Raw genomic sequence first — 23,282 nt, 5'->3', positions numbered from 1 at the left:
AGATTGTCCCCATCTAAACTTTCCCCAGAACCCATTGCTTCACCCCCTCCTCCTCCTGATCACTCTGCCAGGAATCCTCCATGGAGTCCATGACAGCAGATGACTTTGGGATACTCATAAGAAGTGATTCATCCTCATCCTCATATCTGAACCCAAAAGCTCTGTAATGTTTGAAAGTTCAAATGTCCGCTAACATAATTTGGCCCAGTAAAATAAAATATCTGATTATAATAAAATAATAATAAAGAAAATAATAAAATTATTGTTGTTGTTATTGTTATTATTTGATTTCATTTCATTTCACTGGTTTTAAGTTTGTAAGTCGCCTAGGCTAAAGAGAGTAAAAAAAATTGCATGAGTGGCAACTTAAATAAATACAGCAACATTAGCTAGAGTTCAGCAGAGATGGCTGGAGTGTGCAGAAAGTTTTTCTTCTTGTCTCCTAAATCCATACTTTTCATAAGATATGATTCACAGGTTCCTGTGCAGCCACTGAACAGATGTTCAGTGTTCTGACAGTGCCAGTGAGGAGTAGAGAAGGCAAAGGGAGACTTGGATTCGGGGCTTTCATCTCTCCAGAAGAGGTGGCCACAGCTGTACAATGCCCCAACTGACTGATGGCAATGCGTATCATCAGGACCGGCCCCAAGCATGCTGGGGCCCTTGGGTACCAGCCTGCCCTGGGCCCCTCCACGATCCGCGGAACTTAAGCATCCGCGGACCGCAAGACAGGAGCTTCCGCGTTGCCCGCCATCCCCCCGCTATCCCCACTCTTCACCTACCTTTCTGTTGTTTTTTGCAGCGCGCGCAGGTTTGCCATCAATCAAGATGGCGACTGAGGTTTCCCTAAGGGGCTGAAGCCTCTGCCACCATCTTTGTTGATGGCAGCAACGCGTGCGTGCAGCACGCATGCATGCCATCAACCAAGATGGTGGCAGAGGCTTCTCCCCCTTAAGGAAACCTCGGCCACCATCTTGGTTTATGGCAAATCTGCGCGCCGCAAAAAAACAACGGAAAGGTAGGTAAAGCGGGGGGATAGCGGTCTGCGGATGCTTCCGCGGATCGCAGAAGGAGAGCAGAGGGCCCTCCATAGCTCCAGGGGCCCTCGGGCCAGTGCCCCACCTGACCGCCCGTTAGAACCGGCCCTGCATATCATCCCAATCCTTGATTCAGCACCAATCACTTTGACTATGTTATCACCATCATTTGTTAACCGCCCTTCACCCAAAGGTCCCTAGGCGGGTTGCAACAATTTTAAAATATGACATTAAAAACAATTTAAAAACAACCTATACATGCTGATCTGGTTATGTAGGGACCATGTTTTTGTTTTGTGTTTTTTTAACCCCACATAGAATCCATTTGCAAACTTGGGTCCCAATCCAAGGGGTAATTGGCATACAATGTGCTGGCTTCACTGCATGCATTAGAGGTCAATTATGCTTTTGTAGGTTCTTTCTAGAAGTTTCTAAGGGAAGTACAGCAAAAAGCATTATTAACTTCTTATTAATTTCACAACACCCACACCCACACCAAAAGACAATTTCCTTAAAATAGTGGTGCTGCAACTTTAAATTACAGAACCAGCTCTGTGTTTAATGAGAGATTTAGCACAGCAGGGTTTCTGTTAAATTAAGTTGTGCCTTCACATCACAGTGGGAAAACAGGTGTATATTGGTTTAGAATTATGGAAATGTTGACTAATTCTAAGGCTTGTAATCAAACAGCAAGGCACCCAAGCAATATTTTCTTCCAAGAGGTGGCATTAATCATTCATGCCTAGCAATGTTTTCTTCATGTCCACCAAAAGGTACTGAAACCCAAAGGAACAAATAGGGTCTGAATGCATTTGTGCCTCTGTTGTTGAGGAGTAGGAAGAAGAGGAGGAGGGGATGGGGATGTTTCTGCTAGAGCTGCACATAAAATCAAAGCTACAGATACTTCATTTGAAATGGAGAATGCAACAGAGAGAACAGCACAGATTGAGCTAACAAGGCCTTACTGGATTTTTACTTTAATCAGCTCTGGGCCCTGAACTGAGTGGCTCTGTCCAAGAACGCACACAAGTTTGGTGTATTGCACTAAAGAATTGTGCACGCATCAAAACCAAAAGAAAACAACCCCCCAAAGATTACTGCAGGGGCCAGATGCCCAAACCTCACTCACAGCCCGTCTGCATCCCTCGTGGAAATTTGTCAGCCCGGAAGACTGATCTGGCTTTCCAGTGAGGCAGGACGAGAGAAAGCGTCAGCTTCAATTTGTACACAAAGAGAGAGGCAATGTTGGCCAATATGGGTGGCTCCCTTCTTTTACAGTGGAACCGGACCTAGAGGGGCTGATCTAAACTGAGGAGAGGAAAAATCAACAGGATTCATTCTACGCACTCTGGTGGAACAAATAAAACAACAGAAGGATAGTGCAATTGGGGGTGCGTGGAGCCACATTTTACAGCAATGCCTTTGGTGCTTCATGCTAAGAGACCTGCTCCACTATCATACAACCCAGCATTTCAGAAATAAAAAATACGGATGTGTGTTTAAAACCCCTATTCTCCAATCAAAGATTTCATTGCCTGAGGGTGCTTTCAGATGGGTGTTTATTATGGGATCAGTGCTCCTCATGCATGTATGTTTTTTGCAGTGTCCACACAATGTTGTTGACATTAAAATGCCAGACTGTATTCAACCCCCCCCCCCATTTAATTTGGATTTAGTCTTTAGGGAAAATCCAATTAAGTTACAAAACAAAAACCTGGGTGGTATTCAACGCTAGTCTTACTCAGAGCAGACACACTGAAGTTGATGGCCGTGACTAACTTAAGTTCATTACTGTCCATGGGTCTACTCTAAATAGGTCTTAGTTTAATACAACACCCTGTTTCCAGCTACTCATTTGCAATATTGCAACGACCTGTTTGCAAATTAAGCCCCTGTCTGAAAGCACCATAAGTCTCTACAATAGGCCTGTAGCGGGGGAGGGGGAATGGGGGTGCTGCCCCACTTATAGGTGTGCTTTGTCCTCCCCCCTAGATTTTTTTGGGGAAAAACTGTCATCTTTTTAATTTGTGACGTGACAGATGACACCCTCCATTTAAAGACTGACAGCTTGTTTTAAGAACAGGAGCAATTTAAGAACAGGACCCTCTCAAACTTCAGTGAATAAGGCAGGACAAGTGCACAACAAAAGCCTCATCTGGAAGAGCCCCCCAAAGTCTGCTCACTCCAGACTTTCCCTGACTGAGGGTCGATTTTTCATGATCACAATCAGCCTATACTTAAAAAAAAACCCAGTTGCTTTCTACAATTAGTTTCCAGTTGCTTAGTTCATCCTTTGTGTAGCAGCCAGTTAAAACGTTTTCGCTTGATTGCTCGACAAGAAGGAAAATCTAAAGGCCACAAACAAGACTGGGACTCTCAAGGAGGAGTTAACAAACACACCCTATAGTATCTACTCACTAATAGGCAAAAGACCTTTGTGGTTTAACAACGACCAATAGTCAACAGATATTTCTATCAAACTTTAAAAAGCAGGGAAATTGGGCAGCTATAGTGAATGCACCAGGGGAGCAGGTGACCTGACCTCCTCTCTGAGATATTGTACTGCCCTACAAATTTGTAAAAATGCAAACACAATTTGGGTTGGTCTTTCACAGTCCAATCCTCTTCCTGTGTAGCTTGAAAGAATTTGGTAACATGTACCTCTGAGCATATGGTGAGTGGTGGCAACACCTGCCATCTCCAAAGATGGAGAATGACATTTTTGTATGTTTGTTAGTGTTCTTCTTACTTTGCTTCTTTCCCGTGTTACTACTGTTTCTATAGAAAATTATATTTCTCTTATTTTTCATCCTAGACATCTGTGTCAAATTTATTTTTATTAATTTCAAAGCCTTTTTATTGGTCAGTGTCGTATGATGGTGAAGACAGCCTTTTGTGTTTCAAACTGGAGGTTATGTTCTATTTCTATTTTGGGTGCATTAACAGTTTAATCTGAAACTGCAGTTTGATGTAAAATCAGACTGATTACAATATGTTGCTACTTAAGCAATGACTCTAGCTGTTGGGAAAAACAAACCTGGCCTGCCCAAGATACATATTTTCAGCCTGCTCTGCTTAAACCACTCCACTTAAGGAAAGGTGGACATGGTCAATTAAAAACATAGAGCACACCTAGAATTTTGCTAGAATATATTCACCTCCCACTGTTTTATCTTGTGCAAACTGAGACACTCCTCATGTCCACTGGAAGCTATTCTGCAGAATAGTGAGTGCCATTATTCCACAATTGTTTTTGGATTTTTTTTTAGTGTTGCAAAGCTGCTGTACTTCACATATTCACAGAAGCAAACGAGAATGATTTACGATAGGAAACTTCATTAAAATTGCGAAGTAAATCAAATATATTCAAAGTGACTATTTGAACTATATCAACCTTCTTAATATTATTGCTTCCTCCCTGCTAAAACAGGATCAGCACAGCATATGTCTTGTTTCTGTTATTTGGGCTGAATGCAGGTCACCATATGCTCAGAGGTATGTTACCAAATTCTTCCAATCTACACAGGAAGTGGATTGGACTGTGAAAGACCAACCCAAATTAAGTTTGCAATTTTACAAATTGGTAGGGCAGTACAATATCTCAGAGAGGAGGTCTCAACCAGTCTTTGGTTTCCTTTTCTGGTGGCCATGAGTCCTACCTTACAGAGGACAATCTTCTGTAAGAAATGTTGCTTAGTTTAAACGTAGAGAAACATAAGAAGGTAAAGCAGAGGCCTTAAAGTTTCCCATGAACAGTTAGTACCAGGACACCAGACTGAGTAGCCCCATGGGTCATCTGGTCAGTTTTTTCCCCACAGTGGTGGTGAGATGTATTGTCGTTCCATTTAAATTATACAAATTATTTCTAAATTTGTATTTATACACATGAATTAGTAGACGCAAATCTGATTCCTCTTTTTTGGCCATGCATAAGCAGCCACCCTATTTCCTTTGGAAGGAGGTCACCTAAGGCTTATTGGCATTTTGTAATACTTTCACTGATTTTAAAATACACAAGTTGAGCATAGGTGGAGGAGACCCAGCTTAAACACTCCAAGAGATAGTCAAACGCCACTGCCCCCACATCAGATCACTTGGGAAACAGACAGCACATTAAGACGCTCACAGAGCCCAAACTCATCTCTCTCTCTCTCTCTCTGTAAGTATGTATTAAATTTCTATCCCACCCTTTCTCCTAAAGGAACCCAGATAGATCACAGCATCCGTACTGGGGTGGATGTGAGGGAAGAGATTTGCCTTTTGCTTCATGTCAGGTATTTCGTAGCCCTTCAAGAAAGCTTAAGGAAAATTATCTAACAGCTAGTTCCCATGGAAACATTTTGCCGGGCAATTGACACTTTTGTCAAATCTAAGGCTCTGATCAGGTATTGTCTTAGGGCAACTCACGTGAATAACCCTACTCACAGAAAGCTGAAAGGAAACCCACACCACTCGTTTCTGATAGACTGAAATGGAATCCAGTCATGAAAAGCACCCACCCCCTTCCGGGGACCATTTGTCGAAGAGACTTGGTTCACATGACTTTCATAGTGAGATCAGTTGTGTGGCCAGGGCTGGCTCCAAAGGGTGGCAAAGTAGGGTTACCAGGTTCAGGGCCTGAGACTGATCCTGTATCTTTAAGAGAAGAGAAAATGCAGCCAAGTGCAGGTGTTCTTGCAACACGGTAATGGGAAAAACCACAAGGTGGAATTCTCCCTTCCCCCTGCACAACTTTTAAAGATATTGAAGACCTCTTGGTTGCCAGGCCCAGCCTCCAAGAGGTCTTCTGTATCTTTAAAGTTGTGCAGGGGGAAGGGAGAATTCCACCTTGTGGTTTTTCCCATTACTGTGTTGGAAGAACACCTGTACTTGGCTGACTTTTTCTTCTCCTAAAGATACAGGATCAGTCTCAGGCCCTGAACCTGGCAACCCTACAAGCTGTGCATGCTAAGCAGATGCTCTTATCGCTGAGCTACAGCCTGCCCCCCCCCCTCTCTCTCTTTTTAAGTAAATTAAATTCTCTGCTAGTTCACACCTAGAGGGCAGCAACCATGCAACATTAAGAGCAATTTTCAACCACCCTAACAAGATCATGATTGGGCTGTCCAGCTGGCAGAGTTCATGGATGTTTAGCCATCAGGTCATTAGCCCTCCTTCGAATGCTCAAAGCCATGTGGGGCACTAAGAGCTCATAAGTAGCACCTTCTGCAACCAAAGTTTGTTCATTCTTTCAGCGTCTTTGCTTCCAGCTCTAAAATAATTACAGTGAAAGAAAGTAAATGTACTCACCCCAGGTAAGGTTTTAATATTGTGCAGTGCATTCTGTGCCTCGAGCGCGGCTTTTCTTGTATAAAATGTTACGAAACAACAACCTACAGAGAGAAATTGGAAAGCTTTCAGAAATTACCAGGAATGGTTTGCTCAGCGAAAGTTGAAAAGAAAGAGGGATTTGGCAGCATGGGGAGGGAGAGATGATTGAGCAACATTATTATATGTGAATTATAATGAGCCAACAGGAGTGGCATGAATCAGAGGAACGCTTTATTGTTTAAAAAGGTGGTGGGGGGGGAGAAAAGAGAGAGATTAAGATCAACCCCTCCCCCCACATTATATCCACATATAACACACCTACAGCTTCTGCAAACTGTTACTGCTCAGAAATTAAGTTAAGCAAAAGTTCAGTCAACACCACAGTATAAATGGAGGAGAAGTATCCTTTTTTTGCGGGGAAATGCCTCACATTTCTTGCAGAGATTTGACATGGTAGAACCCTGTCAGTGACAGGCACCTAGGAAAGGAATGCAGACTTACAACTCAGAACCAGGAGACACACACTTTCAAGGCACCTTTTCTTTTTGTGACCTGCCACATAGGCCCAGGATGGGGAACCGGTGGCACTCCAGATTGATTGATTGATTGATATCTCTGTCTCTATCTCTGCCTGTATCTATATCTATATATTCCTCCAAAAGGGAGCCCAGGGCAGTGAACAACAAGTGATAAAACAATTTAAAAAACCTTTAAAGCTTCTTTAAAACACCTTAAAACAATTCTAATACAGATGCAGACTGACATAAAGGTCTGTACTTAAAAGGCTTATTGAAAAATGGAAGTCTTCCATAGGTGCCAGAAAGACAGCAGAGACGGCACCTGTCTTAACACTTTGGCGGGGGGATTCCAAGGGGTAGGTGCCACAACACTAAAGGCCTGATTCCTATATTGTACAGAAAGGACCTCCTGATAAGATGCTTTTATTTTATTTATGACTGCATTTATATCTCATCTTTCCTCCAAGGAGCTCAAGGTGGCATACAAACATGGCTCTCCCCCTCCTGATTTTATCCTTGCAATAACCCTGCGAGGTAGGTCAGGTTGAGAGATGTAGTGACTAGCCCAAGAGCACCCACTGAAAGTCATGGCCGAGTGGGATTTGAATCCAGTCCCAGTCTGACATTCTAACCATTATACCACGCTGGCTCTCAGATGTTGTTGGGGCTCCAACCCCAGGTCAGAGGTGAAGGGAGTTGTAGTCCAACAACAAGTGGAGGACCGCATCTTCTCTATCCTTGATGCAGGCCGAAGGGAGAAGGTGTACCTCCTAAGACAATCTTTTCTCTTTCAGCAGACAAGAAATAAAAGCCATAAAACTGTGCAGGATGAGGACCATGAAAACGGAAGAAGTAGCTAGGATGATGAGGGAGGGGGAGGAGAGGAAGGAAAAGAGTCAAGGGCCTCAAGGGAGTTAAGTATTGGCTTCCACATAATATTTCCCTGTGGCTCCAAATTTCTTGTGAAATATTCCTCCTCGGCCCCAATGTTCACTACTGGCTCCTTTTCACATACAGAAAGGGTGAGGAATCATTTTTGGCTGTAATTGACCTTTGCAGAGTAGGCTACTTCTACAGACATTTGCACGCACCCCTCTATCCTCCATTGAGGCTAACAAGAGGCACGATCAGAGTTCCAGAACACGTTCCAGCTAGGCCTTCCACGGGCCAGAGAGGTCTGGGGAGCCTCATTAGATCCCTGGGATGTCATTAGATCCTCACCACTGATTAGGGAGGGAAAGTTCTGTCTATTTCAGGTCTCTCCATGTCTCATTTTTTGAATGTTAAATTCAGTTCTCTACGTTTCTACAGAGATTTGCAAAAAAATTTTAAAAAAATATCCTCATGAAAATTCTCCCCCATTTTAGTGTGAATTTCTCCAAATAAGCACATTTTTGCAGGCAATTTTGACAAAGGTACACATTTTTTGCAAGCCATTTCTCATCATATCATGCCTTTTTGCATGTTATTTTCACTCACACTTCCCCTAATATATGCATTTTTGTCAATGTTGTTTAGTTGGCGAACTGCATCCCAAAATTCTAATAAATGCGAATTTCAAAGGATGGCTGTGTTTCGGTTCTCATATTGTTTCAGAAAGTGCAAATTTGATAAATTCTGCTTGAAATGCAAACTGAATCGAAATTCTCACCCATCCCTACCACTGATATATAGCGACAAAGTCCTTTATCCACTATGTGTGGAGGGACCAGTGCCGGTTTGTTGGCTTAAAGCTATTGCAGCTGGGCAGAATTCCTGCTTTACCTGGGGCCAGCGTCAGCACCCAGTGTCCTTGGGTAACTGATGGGCCTCCTGCGGCAGGCAGCTAAGACCCACCATTTAATATTTCCCACAAAGCCGCAGAGCAAAACTATGTTGGGTGTTCCAAGGCATTGTGGGAGATTACCATCGGCAGCCCATGCTTTTCTGAACAGTTTACCCATGTATTCATCTAAACCAGTGGTCCATGTAAAATCCTCTAAATGTGGTTTTTAAATGGGAGAACACTTGGAAGCTTATTAGATGTCAAGACCAGCCAGTGCTTGCAGCTGGAATCTGATGTTGCCTCCTTGGAGGCAGAAGGCCTCATTGCCTGCTCCAGCTGATCGGAGACAGCGTACCCTGATGGCCACCCTGAGGCTGTCACCCTGGAAGATGCTCCATCCAAGTAGTCAGGAGAGTCTCCCCCCCCCCGGGCTGGTCACCTCCCCTTAGGCGTCAGACCTTGCACAACTGTCTCTGTGACCCCAGGAAGAAAGATGGAGATGAGTCTAAGATACAAATCAGACTACAACACACAGCACAAATCTGGCATAATCTCTGAGACCTGCTTGGGAAGAGGAATTGTGAACCTGTTAACTCTCTATGAGCATCAGAGGAGCCCTGATCCCCTGAAAATATACCCCTGCGGATGGGCTTCTTTGCAGTTGTGCCTTTTCCAGTCCTAGAGCACAGGAGTGTGGTGGGAGACTTAGCTTTTAAGAAAATGGTCTAGTGGAATTTGCAAGGGAGAATCAATGGCCAGGGGGAGGGTTAAATATCCCTGTGTTTGCTTGCTGACTGTCCACTACAAAGACTCACCCACCCCGCTTTAGCACTATGAGGAAACATGTTCTGGATAACCCCTCATTTGCCTTGTTACAGCATTTGACAGCTACCTTTTCTATGTGTCCCAGCCAACCCACTCTCCCTCTCAGCACATAATTGCCCATGCTGGAACCCACGGATTTCTCCTGTAATTACCCATGAAGGGTTTGCAATAACAGAGCAGCTACCAACACTATCTTTCTCTTGCAAACAGCAACAGGCATGTTTCCCCTCTTGTAATACACGGAGAAGTGTCCCAACTCCTTGCAAATGAGAGCTGAGGACTGGCGTTTCAGCTACGCTTACAAGGGAGCGTTGTTGAGGAGCTGTCAGGAGGAAGGCTTCTAACAAATGGATGCAAACGGAATCACCCTTAAATTTTCACAGTTGCCAAGAGAGACCATTTGGCAATTATTCCAGCCTTTTTAAGAATCATTATCAGCATCAGTAAAGGATCATTAAATCAGTCAAGGATTGTACCTTCTGTATAAAGGTTTGCTCTCTCTCCCTCTGTGTGTGTGTGTGTGTGTGTGTGTGTGCACGTGCGTGCACATGCGTGCACGAGCGCGTGCACGAGCGCGTGCACGTGCGCCTGGCTTTGAAGAGTACTCTTCCTCCCCTCATTCTCTTATTGATATCCATCTGTGCAATTTCAGATTAAATGGTGAATTTCTGTAGATGGGTACAAAGGAGAGGACTCCTTGCTCCAACTCTAAATGTTGTTTCTGAATGATCAGATCAATATTTAACCAGATCCTGGGAAATGATCACATTCTACATTCACATCTATGTTGAGCATACAAACATTTCACTATCATGTGCTTATAAGAATGAAAATTGCTCAGGAACCTTTTTTCACTGCGAGGGCCACATTCCCTTTTGGGTAACCTTTCAGGGGCCATACACCAGTGGGAGACCTGGACAGAGGCAAAAGAGTGCAGAGCAACGAATGCAAGTTTTACTGTTGTACAGTAGACTAGTTTCTACAGACACTCACACACCTCTCTATCCTCCATCCAGGCAAGCAAGAGGCATTGTCAGAATTCAAGCACACATGCCTGCCGGGCAAACACACTTGGGGTGAGAAGCAGAACAAGTGAGGGGTTTGGCTGGGCAATAGGGGTGGCCTGGCTAGAGTTCCAAGGACCAGACACAGAGGCCTGGAAGGCAATGGTGGGTGGTACCCACTGGGGCTGGTAGGGTGGAAAGGAGGGAGGCCAACAGTAGGCGGCGCCAGAACCAATGACAGTCAGAGCCAATGAGTTTTGTCCCCATCTTCCTCACTGCTGAGTGCTACAAGGGCAATAGACTGAGACTGAGGAGGAGGGAGCTGGCAGGCAGTAAAAACCCCTGGGCTGGTTGTTTTAAGTAAATAGGCAGGCAGGTGGGGGCTGGCTGAGAGTAGACAGAGGTTGGTGGGGCAGCACCCCATTTACCCCAATGGGCCAGTCCCCACTGCTGGAGAGGCAAATTTTGCCCCCAGGCCTGAGGTTCCCCACACCTGCCATAGCTAAAGAAAGTTTCTAGGGTCAATTGCCAGTGGAAGCAGAGCTGAAGATGAACTATTCTTGCCAGTCAGAGTAGACCATATTGGGCTAGATGAACACAAATGCAGTTGGAAGAAACCTCTTTGGACCAGAGGAAAGGCTTGAGAAAGTGACTGGTGGAGGAGAAGAGCCTTGCTGGATCAGACTAAAGGCCCATCAAGTCCAGCATCCTGTTCTCAGAGTGGCCAACCAGATGCCTCTGGGAAGCCTCTGACTGTGGAGACAGAACATAGCCACCATGGCTAGTAGCCACTGATAGCCTTATCCTCCATGAATTTGTCTAATCCTCTTTTAAAGCCATCAAAGTGGTGGCCAACGCTGCCTTCTGTGGGAGCAAATTCCATAGCTTAACTATGTGCGGTGTGAAGGACTTTCTTTCGTATGTCCTGAACCTTCCATTATTCAGCTTCATCGAATGTTCACGAGTTCTAGTGTTATGAGTGGAAGAAAAAAATTTCTCTGTACACTTTGTGTTGTGCATAATTTTATACACTTCTATCATGTCACCTCTGACTTGCCTTTTCTCTAAACTCAAAAGCCCCAAATGCTGCAACCTTTCCTCATAGGGGAGTCGCTCCATCCCCTTGATCATTCTGGTTGCCCTTTTCTGAACCTTTTCCAGCTCTACAATATCTTCTTTTTGAGGTGAGGTGACCAGAACTGTCCACAGTACGGTATTCCAAATGCAGTTGCACCATTTGTATAATGATGTGAAGGACTGCCAGGGACTGCTCCCTGACCCCCTGGGCTTCTTCCTGTGTGTATGCAGGATCAGGTCCCCGGTCAACATGGGCTTTCTGGTGAAGAAGGGCTGGGAGATCAGCCAGACAAGGATCAGCGGGGGAGAGATCCAGCTGTTGACACTGAGGCCTCCGAGTTCCATATAACTGTGGAATAAGGGAAGGGCAGAGGCAGAGAGAGTCTGACTGGAGTCCAGGCTGAGGCAAAGCCCAGCAGAGGATAGGGGCTGGGAGGCAACATGAGGGGCTGGCAGGCTACAGGGCAAGGTGTGAGGCCTCAGTGAAGAACTGTTGGAGGGTATTCTCTGGGGGAAGTGTGTGTGTGATTTAACACCCTGTCCCTAACAAACAAGGATAACCTGAACCGTCTTTCTGGCCGTGGCTCTTTGTGGAGAGGAGGAAAGGACCAAGGCATGGACACTGGGCCATCTGATGTTCCTCTGTCCACGGAAGCCCAACAAACAGCATTATGATGTTGGCAGTTGTATTTTCAATTCCTTTCCTAATGATTCCTAGCGTGGAATTTGCCTTTTTCACATCTGCCACACCCTAGGTCGACATCTTCATTGAGCTATCTGCTACAACCCCCAAGGTTTCGTTCTTGGTCAGTCACTGCCAGTTCTGACCCCGCGTGCGTGTGTGTGTGTGTGTGTGTGTGTGTGTGCGTGTGCGTGCGAGAGCGAGCGAGCGAGCGAGAGAGCTACTGACCTCTCATTTGATATATCTCTACTTATACTGGGAGTATGACACCTCTTCTTTGTGCCTTCTTTAAAGAAATCAAGCAATACAAATTCAATTACAGTAGGGCCCCACTCATACGGCGGGTTATGTTCCAGACCTCCACCTAAAACTCCTTCAATAAAATGGCGCCTGATGCCCGAAAAATGCCTTAAAAGCGGAACAAGCGCCGTATGAGTGGGGCCTTACTCTAATTGAAAGCTGCCGTATTAGCGGGGCGCCGAAAAGCGGGGCCCTACTGTATCCAATAAAATGCCACTGTTCTATTCCCTAACCAAAAAATCACAACCACCACCATGGAAGGTTATAAAAAGCAGTGTAGTGAATCCCTTGAAGGATGGAAAATTCTCCCTTCATCAACACGACACACAACTAAGCTAAGCTATGCTATAAATATGAATGACTAAATATATCTCATCTCTGTACAGGGATAGAGAAATGTCACTTTCACATATGTTCACTCTTAAGTCTGCTTTTTTCCTAATTCCACATTAATATTTTTTTTAAGTGTGCATGGAATTTAACCATGAATATGAATACATATTTTAAACATGCATTTTACCTGAAAATACACATTTAAAAAATTATTTCTGATTCATTGTGAGCCTACAGCTGTGTCAGAATATTCAGGAAGCAGAAACTAGGTGGACAAGTCAGACCAGTCTGCGCATTGATTCTAAGAGTGCACATCAAATCAGTTTGTATCTGAATTCATGAATTCTAGCCGCAATGTTGGAATTGTGATGGCCCATACACACATATTGCAAGTGATCAATTCAGACCTCTGCTTGACATGGCACTGAACATGCACATGTGAAGCAGCCTCAAGGGTGGTGTAGTGGTTAGGGTGCTAGACTAGGACTTAGAAGAGCAAGGTTCAAATCCCCACTCAGCCATGAAACACACTGGGTTACCTGAGCTAGTCACTGTCTCTCGGCCTAACCTACTTCACAGGGTTGTTGTGAGGATAAAATGGAGAGAGGGAGAAAACCAGGCTCACAACAGTTTCCCCACAGGAGCAAGGAATCAGGAGCTGAGCTGATCCAAGAGTCAGAATACGGAGATCAGAACCAGGGAACAAGTCAAATCACCAAGGATTATGGTTGCCCAGGCAAAGTGCCAACCCAGCAGAGGCTGATTTTATACAGCAAATAGGGCATTGCCCCGCTAACCTCAGTCTGCTCTCAGCCAGCCCCCACCTGCACGCCTTCTCACTTACGCCTGTCAGCTTCCTCCTCCTCAGTCTCAGTGTTGCTAGTTTAGAGCTCAACCGGAAGGAGGTTGGGGACAAACCTAGAATTTGTTGGCTCTGCCTGTCATTGGCTCTGGCTTCACCTACTGTTGGTCTCCTTGGCTTCTGCCCCACCAGTCCCCATGGGCACCAGCCATGCAATGTCTCAACCTGAATGGGAGGCTTCCATAGCCCTTCCTGAAAAAATGAGCCAATGGGTTCATGGAGTCAGTCCAGAACTTGGAAATCCTTTTGTGTCTGGGATAGCAGTGGACAAAATGTGCCCCATGGCCAAATTTCCCGAACCCCTGGGTCTAATTTCATGTGGGTGAGGGGAGCTTGGGCACAGAGAAAGATGGCTGGGGGGGGAGAGAAACGGATGTGTGTGGGGGGGGGGAGGAAAGCACTTTGCAAGTGATGCATTCAGGCATCTAGCAAGAGCAGTCTATCCATCCCCAGGAGCCTGCTAGGCAGGGGGGAGAGAGGGAGGGAGGGTGGGAAGGGGTTGCCCTCAAAGGAATGCAACCCTTGACAGAAAAAAAAGGTTCCCCATCCGTTGCAAAGAAGTGCTCCAAGCTGTGGCCCTGAGGTCTCACTGTACAGAGTGGCTGTGTATAGACCCATGGGTTACCGTTTCTAGGCTTGGTAGCTCCAGTGATGAATGATATGAACAAGGCTTAAGTATTATTATTATAAATGGCAGGGAAAGATTTTAGTCTAACAAACTCTGCCAAGTTAAAATTATTATCAGCTGCAAAATTTGCAGTTTAATCTTTCAACACCTGTCATTTGCAGCCCCCCAAATGACTTTGGGGCTCTTCTAAGTTGTGAATTTTTTTTTTTAAACCCTGCTACTGGCACTGAAAACTTGACAACATGGGATAGAAGTAAAAAGATCGTATCACTGTGAATCTTCAAAGGCTACTGACAACTTTCAAAAGAAAAGTGTACAGAATGTGTTTTTAGCCTTCTAGCCTAATAAACTCCTCAAAAAAAGAGGGTGGGAGGTTCTAATGATTAACTGATGATTGAGCTCTCCCTATTCTTTTAGCAAAAAAATAGAATCCCAATCGACAAATTCAATCCAAGATACATTCACATTCAGGACATCAACGGAGTCATCATGTTATGCATTGAAAACTCCTTTCAAGGCTGCCTTTGAATTCTAAGGGGCTGAGAGATTAAGGAATGGATGGCCCTGGAAGGGTAAATGAGTGAAGTTCTGCATGTGTGCTCTCCCTCTCTCCCCCTTCTTTCTGTGAATGAAATTCTCTTTTGTATCCACATTTGCAAGCAGAACAGGTGCCAGTTTCACACAAGCCTGGAATCGCAAGTGGGGATGTTGGCGGCTTGTCAGCGTGGCTGAATCTGAGCAAGTTTCAAGTCAAAACAGGGCCTGGCTCCAGATATCATGCACCTTTCCACACCTTCAGCACTGTTTTAAATGCCACTCTTATGACTGAACGGGGTTGGTATTTATAGGGGAAATCTCATGCCACACAGCTGTTGACACATGAAGACATGTGTGGAGCACAAAGCGTTTTGGGACAGATGCAAGGAGAACAGTCGACGCAACCTTGCAGAAAACTGCAAGCGCAATTTGCCGGCTGCAAGCTGAATATGAGATGCAAGGCAGGGCCCACAGGGAGGGCACCAATTGCCCTTCCCAAGACCTCCACTTTCAATTTCTAAAAAAGCAATTAAGATATATATATATATATACACCAAGCGGCATCCTGGGGCAACAGCTTTATAAAGGAAGTTGGACCGCAATTTCAGACATATGCACAGTGTTTAAATGGTACCACACTGTTTCTCAAACAGTGTGCTGGCACCCAAGAGTGGGTCTTGGGTCACTTTCAGGTGGGCCTCAGTGCTACACCTGGCCCAGGACCTTCTCATTTACCTGTCCTGCCCCTAGCTATGCCACATTTTTATTGCTGGACTAATGTCAGTACTAGAGAGCCAGTGTGGTGTAGTGGTTAGAGTGCTGGACTGGCTCAGTATAACGTAACGCCCTGTGTTTCTAATCAAACAGGAAATGCAGCACTAAAAAAAGAGGACCCATATATGCATAAAGTTTACACATGCTAATTTGCAAGCATAGATGCAAGTTTAGAAATGGTTGCTATGCATTAGCTAGAAACACAGCACCTCTCACCACAGTGGGGAAGCCTGTGACCAGGTGTCCCGAGTGCCTGCTCAGTCTGCTGACAGTTGACAGGCAACATCAAGGCCCATCCTGCTTTCCTTTGTGATGGTTCTCATCTTCAAAGAGGACTTAGATCAGGGAGCCTTTCAAGCACTTTCCTCTGGAAATACAGGACAGTCCGCTGTCAAGTGGGACACATGGCCACATAACCTAATCTCTGCTATGCAGGACTCTAGTTAGCCGGTAATAAAGGAAATGCACCCTGCATTTGCACTTCCTTGTCATTTCATATGGTAAACTTACAACAAATCATCCCTTTGATAAGAAATTGCTGGTTGATGGTCCAGAATTGGGTGCCGCCTGGGAGCGAATTGTGAGGAAATGGTCATCTTGCAGCCAGAGGTCTCTTGAGAGTTTTGAAGGGCACAGGTACCAGAGAAACACAGAAACCTTGGCAGTTGCCTTATATTGAATCAGACCAGTGATCCATCTAGTTCATTACAGTCTTCACTGACTGGCAGCAGCTCTCTAGGATCTCAGGCAGAGGTTTCTCCCAGCCCCGTCTCGCTGATAGAGCGCCTGCTTTGCATGCAGAATGGAGATGGAAAGTTGTGTCCATTTCGGTTTTCTCAGTTACTCATTTTTCCAATCCTAAGTTCAGTTTCTGCCGCAATTTGCATTTTTTTTTTAAAAAAAATCCTCATAAAAATTCTCCAGCATTTTAGCGTCTCCTAATAAACACATTTTTGTAAGCAGTTTTAACAAAGCTACACATTTTTGCAAGCCATTTCACATTATCGAATGCATTTTTGCATGCTATTTTCACTCATATATTCATTTTTATGCACACTTTCCCCTCAATATGATAGCCAGTGTGGTGTAGTGGTTAAGGTGCTGGACTACGACCTGGGAGACCAGGGTTTGAATCCCCACACAGCCATGAAGCGCACTGGGTGACCTTAGGCCAGTCACTGCCTCTCAGCCTCAGAGGAAGGCAATGGTAAATCCCCTCTGAATACTGCTTACCATGAAAACCCTATTCATAGGGTCGCCATAAGTCAGGATCAACTTGAAGGCAGTCCATTTCCATTTTCCCCTCAATATATGCATTTTTGTAAATATTGTTTAGTTGGCGAACTGCATCCCAAAATTCTAATAAATGCGAATTTCTAAGGATGGCTGTGTTTCAAGTCTCATACCTTTTTTTGGTGTAAATTGTATTGTTTTTATTTTGTATTTGTGATTTTTATTTGTGTGTAAGCCGCCTTGGGGGCCTTTTTGGCCAAAAGGCAGCCTAGAAATAAAACATAACATACTGATTCAGAAAGTGCGAATTTGATAAATTCTGCTTAAAATGCGAACTGTATTGAAATTCTCACCCCTCCCTAAAGCAGACAGTCCCAGGTTCAATCCCTGGCATCTCCACAAAGGGCAAAAGTGGTCCATTGTAGCCGATTGCTACCATACCCCTTTGGGAGACACTCTCTCCTCCAAATTCCCTGCCTCTTCCTCTCTCTCCCCCCCCCATTATGAACATAGGAAGTTGCCTTGTTCTGAGTCAAACCAGTGGCCCGCTTAGCTCAGTACTGTCTACAGTGACCAGCAGTTTCCTCTAGCTAGAGGGAGCAAGAATTGAACCAGGGGCCTTCTTCTGCATGCCAGGCAGACACTCTTCCCCGAGCTCCGCTGTGGGCAAGCACCCTCTCCTCCCCACAACAGCAAACAGCAGGAAACCTCCCACGCATAGGAGCAAAAAGCGAACGCTGCAGCACTCCATTTTGCTCTGTATTCAGGTTATGTCTGCATTTCTGTTAATTGGCCAGAACTTGCGGTTTCCTGTCAGCCTTTCGTTGCACTGGGGAGTGCCTTCAAAGAAGCCTTACTCTGTCTTGTGAATACAAGCGCTCGCTATAAACACCCTCAGTCTGGTAAATTGAGGTCTCTTCCTTACCTCCCACCCCCCATTTGACCTAGATTGAATCTGCTGCATTTTCAAGCCTTTTGGGGGGAAGCAGCTAAGGACTAATGGGCGCTGCTTCTGTGCGCCGCGACACTTCCTTATCCATTATTATGTAAATTTTGACTAAAGTGCTGCACATGGATGGCGGGCGGGGGAGAACATCAAGGACAACATTGCTAGAATCTGCTTCTCCTCCCCCTTGCTCTCTGTGAAATAAACCACTTATATTAAACAATTTTAAATACCTAATAGCTGTTAAGGGGGGGAGAAAGTATCTGAGGAATTTTAATGTACATTTCTTTTCTCATATAGGACAATTGCTGCTTTCAGCGGGTTCTTGAACTGTCAAGGCTGAATGCATAATGAATGGGAAGTTTGTGGCTCATCAGCTTGTATAGCAAAGCATTGTGGGTTACGGGCACGGAATGAAAGGGCAAGTTCTATCAGATCCGCTTCTGCCACGCTGACATTTATCGCAGACTGGCGAGACCCTGAGAAACTTGAGGAATACAGAAGCATTCAGAGTGGCCAGCAAAGTCGCCTTGTTGTACCCCTCCTCCCACCTACCCCCACACCAAAACAGACCTAATTTTCAAAAGCCATAAGGAAGGAGGAGAACCCTAAGCTGGTTGCTAGAAGCCAGCTCCGACACTGAGGAAAAGAGTAGCAGCTTCCCAGTGGCTCAAATGAGCCAAACGAGCTCTGGCTCATTTCCATCCTTGGAGACCATTGGCAGGAGTCCAGATTACTGTGGTCCAATACTACATGTAACATTGGCATCAACGCCAGCTCATTTTAATGCCTGGGATCTATTGGTCGGAAGGCGGAGCTCCAACTGAGTCAGGCTCAGCAATGGATTCCACTGCTGCGCCAAGATTCAGCTTTGGTGGTACGACATGATCTTCAAATCCTTTCCGGGCTGTCACATAGGTGATGTATTATGTTTGTTTTTAGTTGTTCCAGATGGAAGGCCTGAAACAATGAGTTCAAATTACAGGTGGTGGGAAAGGATTTCGACTAAACATTAGGAAAAACTTCCTAATGGTATGAACTGTTTGACTGTGGAACAGATTGCCTAGGGAAGTTGTGGACTCTCTGTTGAGAGATTTTTAAACAGCTGGGTGGCCACCTATTAGCGACACTGTTTCTTACATTAGTGGGAGGTTGGTCTAGGTAACTGGTGATACCCCTTCCATGATTCTTTGAACAACAGAAAATGCCACTGATCATGTGCAGAATACCATCCTGTTCCCACTACCTAATGGGAGATGCTGCTCTGGAAGGTCCTAAGCAGTATGTGCTATGTATTATCCAAAGAAACAATTCAATAAATGAAGTAAGCAAGCAAATGCTCGAAAATCCACACATGTATTCAATTCAAAAATCTACAAACATGAATAATTCACTTACACACATTCCTCAAACATTTTCTTTTCTTCTCCTGGCTTGGGCTGTTGCAATGACATCATTCCATTAATAGGCGCAAGAGAGCTAGACATAAATGGATTTTTCTTCACAACAATAACAACAACCCTGTAAAGGATTGTGACTGGTCCAGGATCACCCAGTGAGCATTGTGCCTGAGCTGGAAAATGGAGAGGCTAGAAAAATATGAGAGCACTAGGGGCTGCCACCCCTGCTTGCTTTGGTCACCAACCCTGCCTGTAGTCACCAAAGCTCCCCTGCCCCCCCACGGATCACAAATCTCCCCTGCTCCTCCTCACGGGTCGCCAAAGCTCCCCCTTTTGTAAGGGTGATACTTACAAAAACATATATATCGGGAAAAGAAACCTATAGCCTTATTAGCCTAATAGTTAATCCAGCTCTGTGGACAACACTGAGTTGTATTCAGTGCAGCACTACGTCAGGCCCCTGTCAGCACATGGATTACGGCAAGCATAACAAGACTCACCCCTCCTTCCCCTATGCATCCTCTAAGTCTGTCCTAGGGTTTCCTAGAGGAGGGAGGGTGCAGGGCGTGTGTGTGTATGAGTGGGGAAGTCCCGCTGCTTTACCAGTAATGCATGTGCGGACAGGATGGTTTAGCTGAATACTGCCCACTGACTCTCAGCCTAGCCTACCTTACAAGATTATTGTGAGGACAAAGTGGAGAGTGGGGGAAATGTACACCGCTTACCATTCCTAGGAGGAAAGGCAGGGGGGAAATGACCTGTGGAATGCCATTTTGTGACTGTGGAATGACCTCCTCACTGAGATGCATCTCATCCCAACTCTATTTTTTTCAGACGCCAGGTAAAAACAGACCTTTTCATGCCATACTTTAGCGTCTGATGGGTTAAGTCATTCTTACGGTGTTTTTAATTATGCTATGCATGTAATGTATTATTTTGATACTTTGGTTTTTAATGTAGGTTTTTTTTAATCTTATTTTTTGCAAACCGCCCTGCAGCCATTTTTGGTGAAGGGCTGTATAAGAAACCTCTTATATATGCCATTGACGGAGATGGCTTACAAAAAAGCATGCACACCATTAAAATGTAACACAAGAAGATGACCTGAAGATCTAGATGGAAATCTACAATTTTATCCCCTTTCCCCTACCTGGTGCCCTCCAGATGTTGCTGGACTCCAAATCCCATCAGCCTCAGCCAGCATGTCCAATGGTCAGGGGTGATGAGAGCTGTAGTCCAGCAGCAAGCGGAGGGCACCTGCTTGGGGAAATGTGCCCTGCATCAAACTCCTGTGCGACTACCTTGTGATTTTTTATTCTGGAAGAGCTGGGATGTCTGCTGGGTATGTCATATCTACTTCATGTTACATACAACTTCAAGCAGCATTTGATCTAAGCGGCTTCATTTTCAGCTTGTTAATGGAGGCATGTCTTTCTTAAAAAAAACCTTTTTCCCCTTTCTTTTTAAAAAACCTTTATTGGGGAAAAAAGAGGGGCATTAAAGGAACACTTAAAAAAAAAAAGGAATCTAAGTGCTAAAGCCAGAATCTTTTTTTCTCAGTTGAAACAATTATATGTAGAAGAAGACATAACCCTGCAGGCCTTTGAACTTTAAGGGCTAGCCTCTAGTTTGCTTTGAATCCAGGACAGAAGGATCTGAAACCTTTAAAAAAACACAGTCTGTCTTTGGAAGCTTCAAACCAACCATGGGATGACCACTTTCTCTCATTCTTTCTCTCTCAAAAGAAGAAAAGATCTTTGCTGTGATGGAGTTTTCTTTTAACACTTCATATATATTGCTTGATATTATGAGTGAAAGTGGGGAGATAGAAGTGCACAGCATCATCATACAGAAGAAGCTGCATATCTGGCACTCAAGAACTGCCCCAATCAATTGTTTAAATGACAACAAAAATAAATACTGCTGCAGAAAAGACAAGCAAAACACTAAGAGTTAAAGCTACACATTCGCATAAAAATTAACGGCAATTCCTAATGAGGAAAGACAGTGCCACCTGATGCTGGAACAAAACAGTGGCCAAGGTTTTGGTGGGCACCGAACAACATTCACAGTTTGTGGGCTGCAAGGATGGTATGGCAGGAAGTGGTTGATTTGTGTTGATGACACAAATGGGGTTAAGCCAGGAGAAGGAATTATACAGCCATGAGAGTGGCTGTATACTATAACCAGCATGATTTTTTTCACATTTCACCAAGTTAAATTGAAAATACCCCCATGCCATTTTACTGCTTCCCATAAACTCATTTCAAAACAAAATCTTATAAAACTTATAGTCCTGAACTCAGAAACATTTACTTAACAATCGTCGAAGTTTTCACAGCGATACACAAAACACTCAGAGAGAATCCAGAGTTCAAAGTCGAAAACAAGAGGAAACAAATCTAGACCCCTGTTGGACTTTTTTGTCAGTGGTCTCATAATTTGTTGAAATTAATTAAAAAACAGCCATGTTCACAGACTACCTGTAATCCTGTTACTGACTTTGCCCCATACTCTGACTTTCATATTCCACAGTTTAAAAGTTTTAAAAAAATGCATGGCTGATTTTTAATAATTTAAGAAATTTAACACTGGAGTCTATGATAGCGCAGGCATGCTCAGTAAGAACCAACTGTCAGTGTTCTAAAAGCCAGACTCACAGCTGTTTGACTTGGCTAATCAGGACGCCACACCCAATTTAATCAACTTTAAACAGTCATGGCTTCTCCCAAAGAATCCTGGGAAGTATAGTTTGTGAAGGGTGCTGAGAGTTGTTAGGAGAGCCCTATTCTGTTGACAGAGCTCCAGTGACCAGAGTGGTTGCACAGTCAGCCCCTCTTCCCAGAGAATTCTGGTGATTGTAGCTCTGTGAAGGCAATAGGGTGTCAAGTGACCCCCCTTCCTGAACAGTTGATTGTTGGGGCTTCAAAGTATCTTGGAAGAGCTCCTTGCAAGCCCTGATGATTAGCAGAGAGCCCTGCATGGCACTCTGAAGTCCTGACAATCAGCTGAGAGTCAGGGCTTCAAAGCGTCACACAGCTGATCATCGGTACCTGCAGAAAGTCCTGCCCACAATGTGACAGCAAGACAAAATGATAATGCTAAGTGTTGAAAGCTCACAATGCACGCTTAGTCGCTGATCTTTACAACAACTCTGCAAGGCAGGACAGTATGATTCTCTCCCTATTGCTGACAGGAAGACAGGGAGCCTGACAGATGACAGCATGCCAGAAAACTCATATCAGAGATGAGATCTGAGAGACTTCTGACCTGTACCTCTTACCCTCAAACAGGGAATCCCACCAGCCAAACTTGGCTGCTCTTCTGTAATTCACTGCTTTCTAGAAGCAGGAAAACCAAATTAAGACCTAGTGCATCTAAATGCTGATGGATTAGAAGCGCTCTTGTGAAATTGTCACCACTACCCTGGTCCAACCTAGTCATAAAATTACATGTCCGAATGCAATTATCATGTAGGGGGGTTTTTTGTTAAAAAAAGCATGCAAGTAGCCATTGCAGGGAGATCAAGAGGGCATGTTATGATCAGAGAGTTTAACCTCTCTCCCATGCTGTGGTCCCATCAATAATCATCTAGCAAGCAAGTGGGACTGGAGCTGGGGACATGATAGAGGCGTATAAAATTATTATGCATGGTTTGGAGAAGGTGAATAGAAATGATGTTACAACATTTGGGCCTTTTTTGATTTAGGAAAAAAAGGCGACAATGGAAGGACATGAGAAAGCAGGGTTAGCCAACATGGTACCCTCCAGCTGTTGCTGGACTCCAGCTCCCATCAGCCCCGGCCAGCTTGGCCAATGTTCAGGGACGATGGGAGTTGGAGTCCAAAAGACATCTGGAGGGCACCATGCTGGCTCCTGAAATAGTTTGAACTACCTCTTATGTGCCCTTAGGTAGGATACCAGTATACCGCCATAGTCTACATGGCTGATCTGGGTGAAGGAGTTCCAGGTTGGATATACAGTATGCTCATGAGCATGCATATGATAGAGCAGATGTATGTATTTGAGCCACAGAAGCAAAGGTAACTGC

The 23,282-nt window shown here is 44.7% G+C and overlaps 1 protein-coding gene across 19 annotated transcripts in view; it reads right to left on the bottom strand.

Moving 5' to 3' along the window:
• CELF2 (CUGBP Elav-like family member 2) overlaps positions 1-23,282 on the bottom strand; it is a 672,363-nt gene that overhangs the window by 157,383 nt on the left and 491,698 nt on the right. For all 19 annotated transcript variants that reach the window (XM_061638323.1, XM_061638322.1, XM_061638327.1 and 16 more), the window contains one exon: positions 6,327-6,409. In XM_061638323.1, the coding sequence (XP_061494307.1) occupies positions 6,327-6,409 (83 nt within the window). The remainder of the gene's footprint in view (positions 1-6,326; positions 6,410-23,282) is intronic.

This window comes from Rhineura floridana, chromosome 8 (genome assembly GCF_030035675.1).
Source record: "Rhineura floridana isolate rRhiFlo1 chromosome 8, rRhiFlo1.hap2, whole genome shotgun sequence".
Lineage (NCBI taxonomy): Eukaryota > Metazoa > Chordata > Lepidosauria > Squamata > Rhineuridae > Rhineura > Rhineura floridana.
Note: the sequence above shows the minus strand (reverse complement) of the source record. Positions and strands in the feature narration are given on the sequence as shown.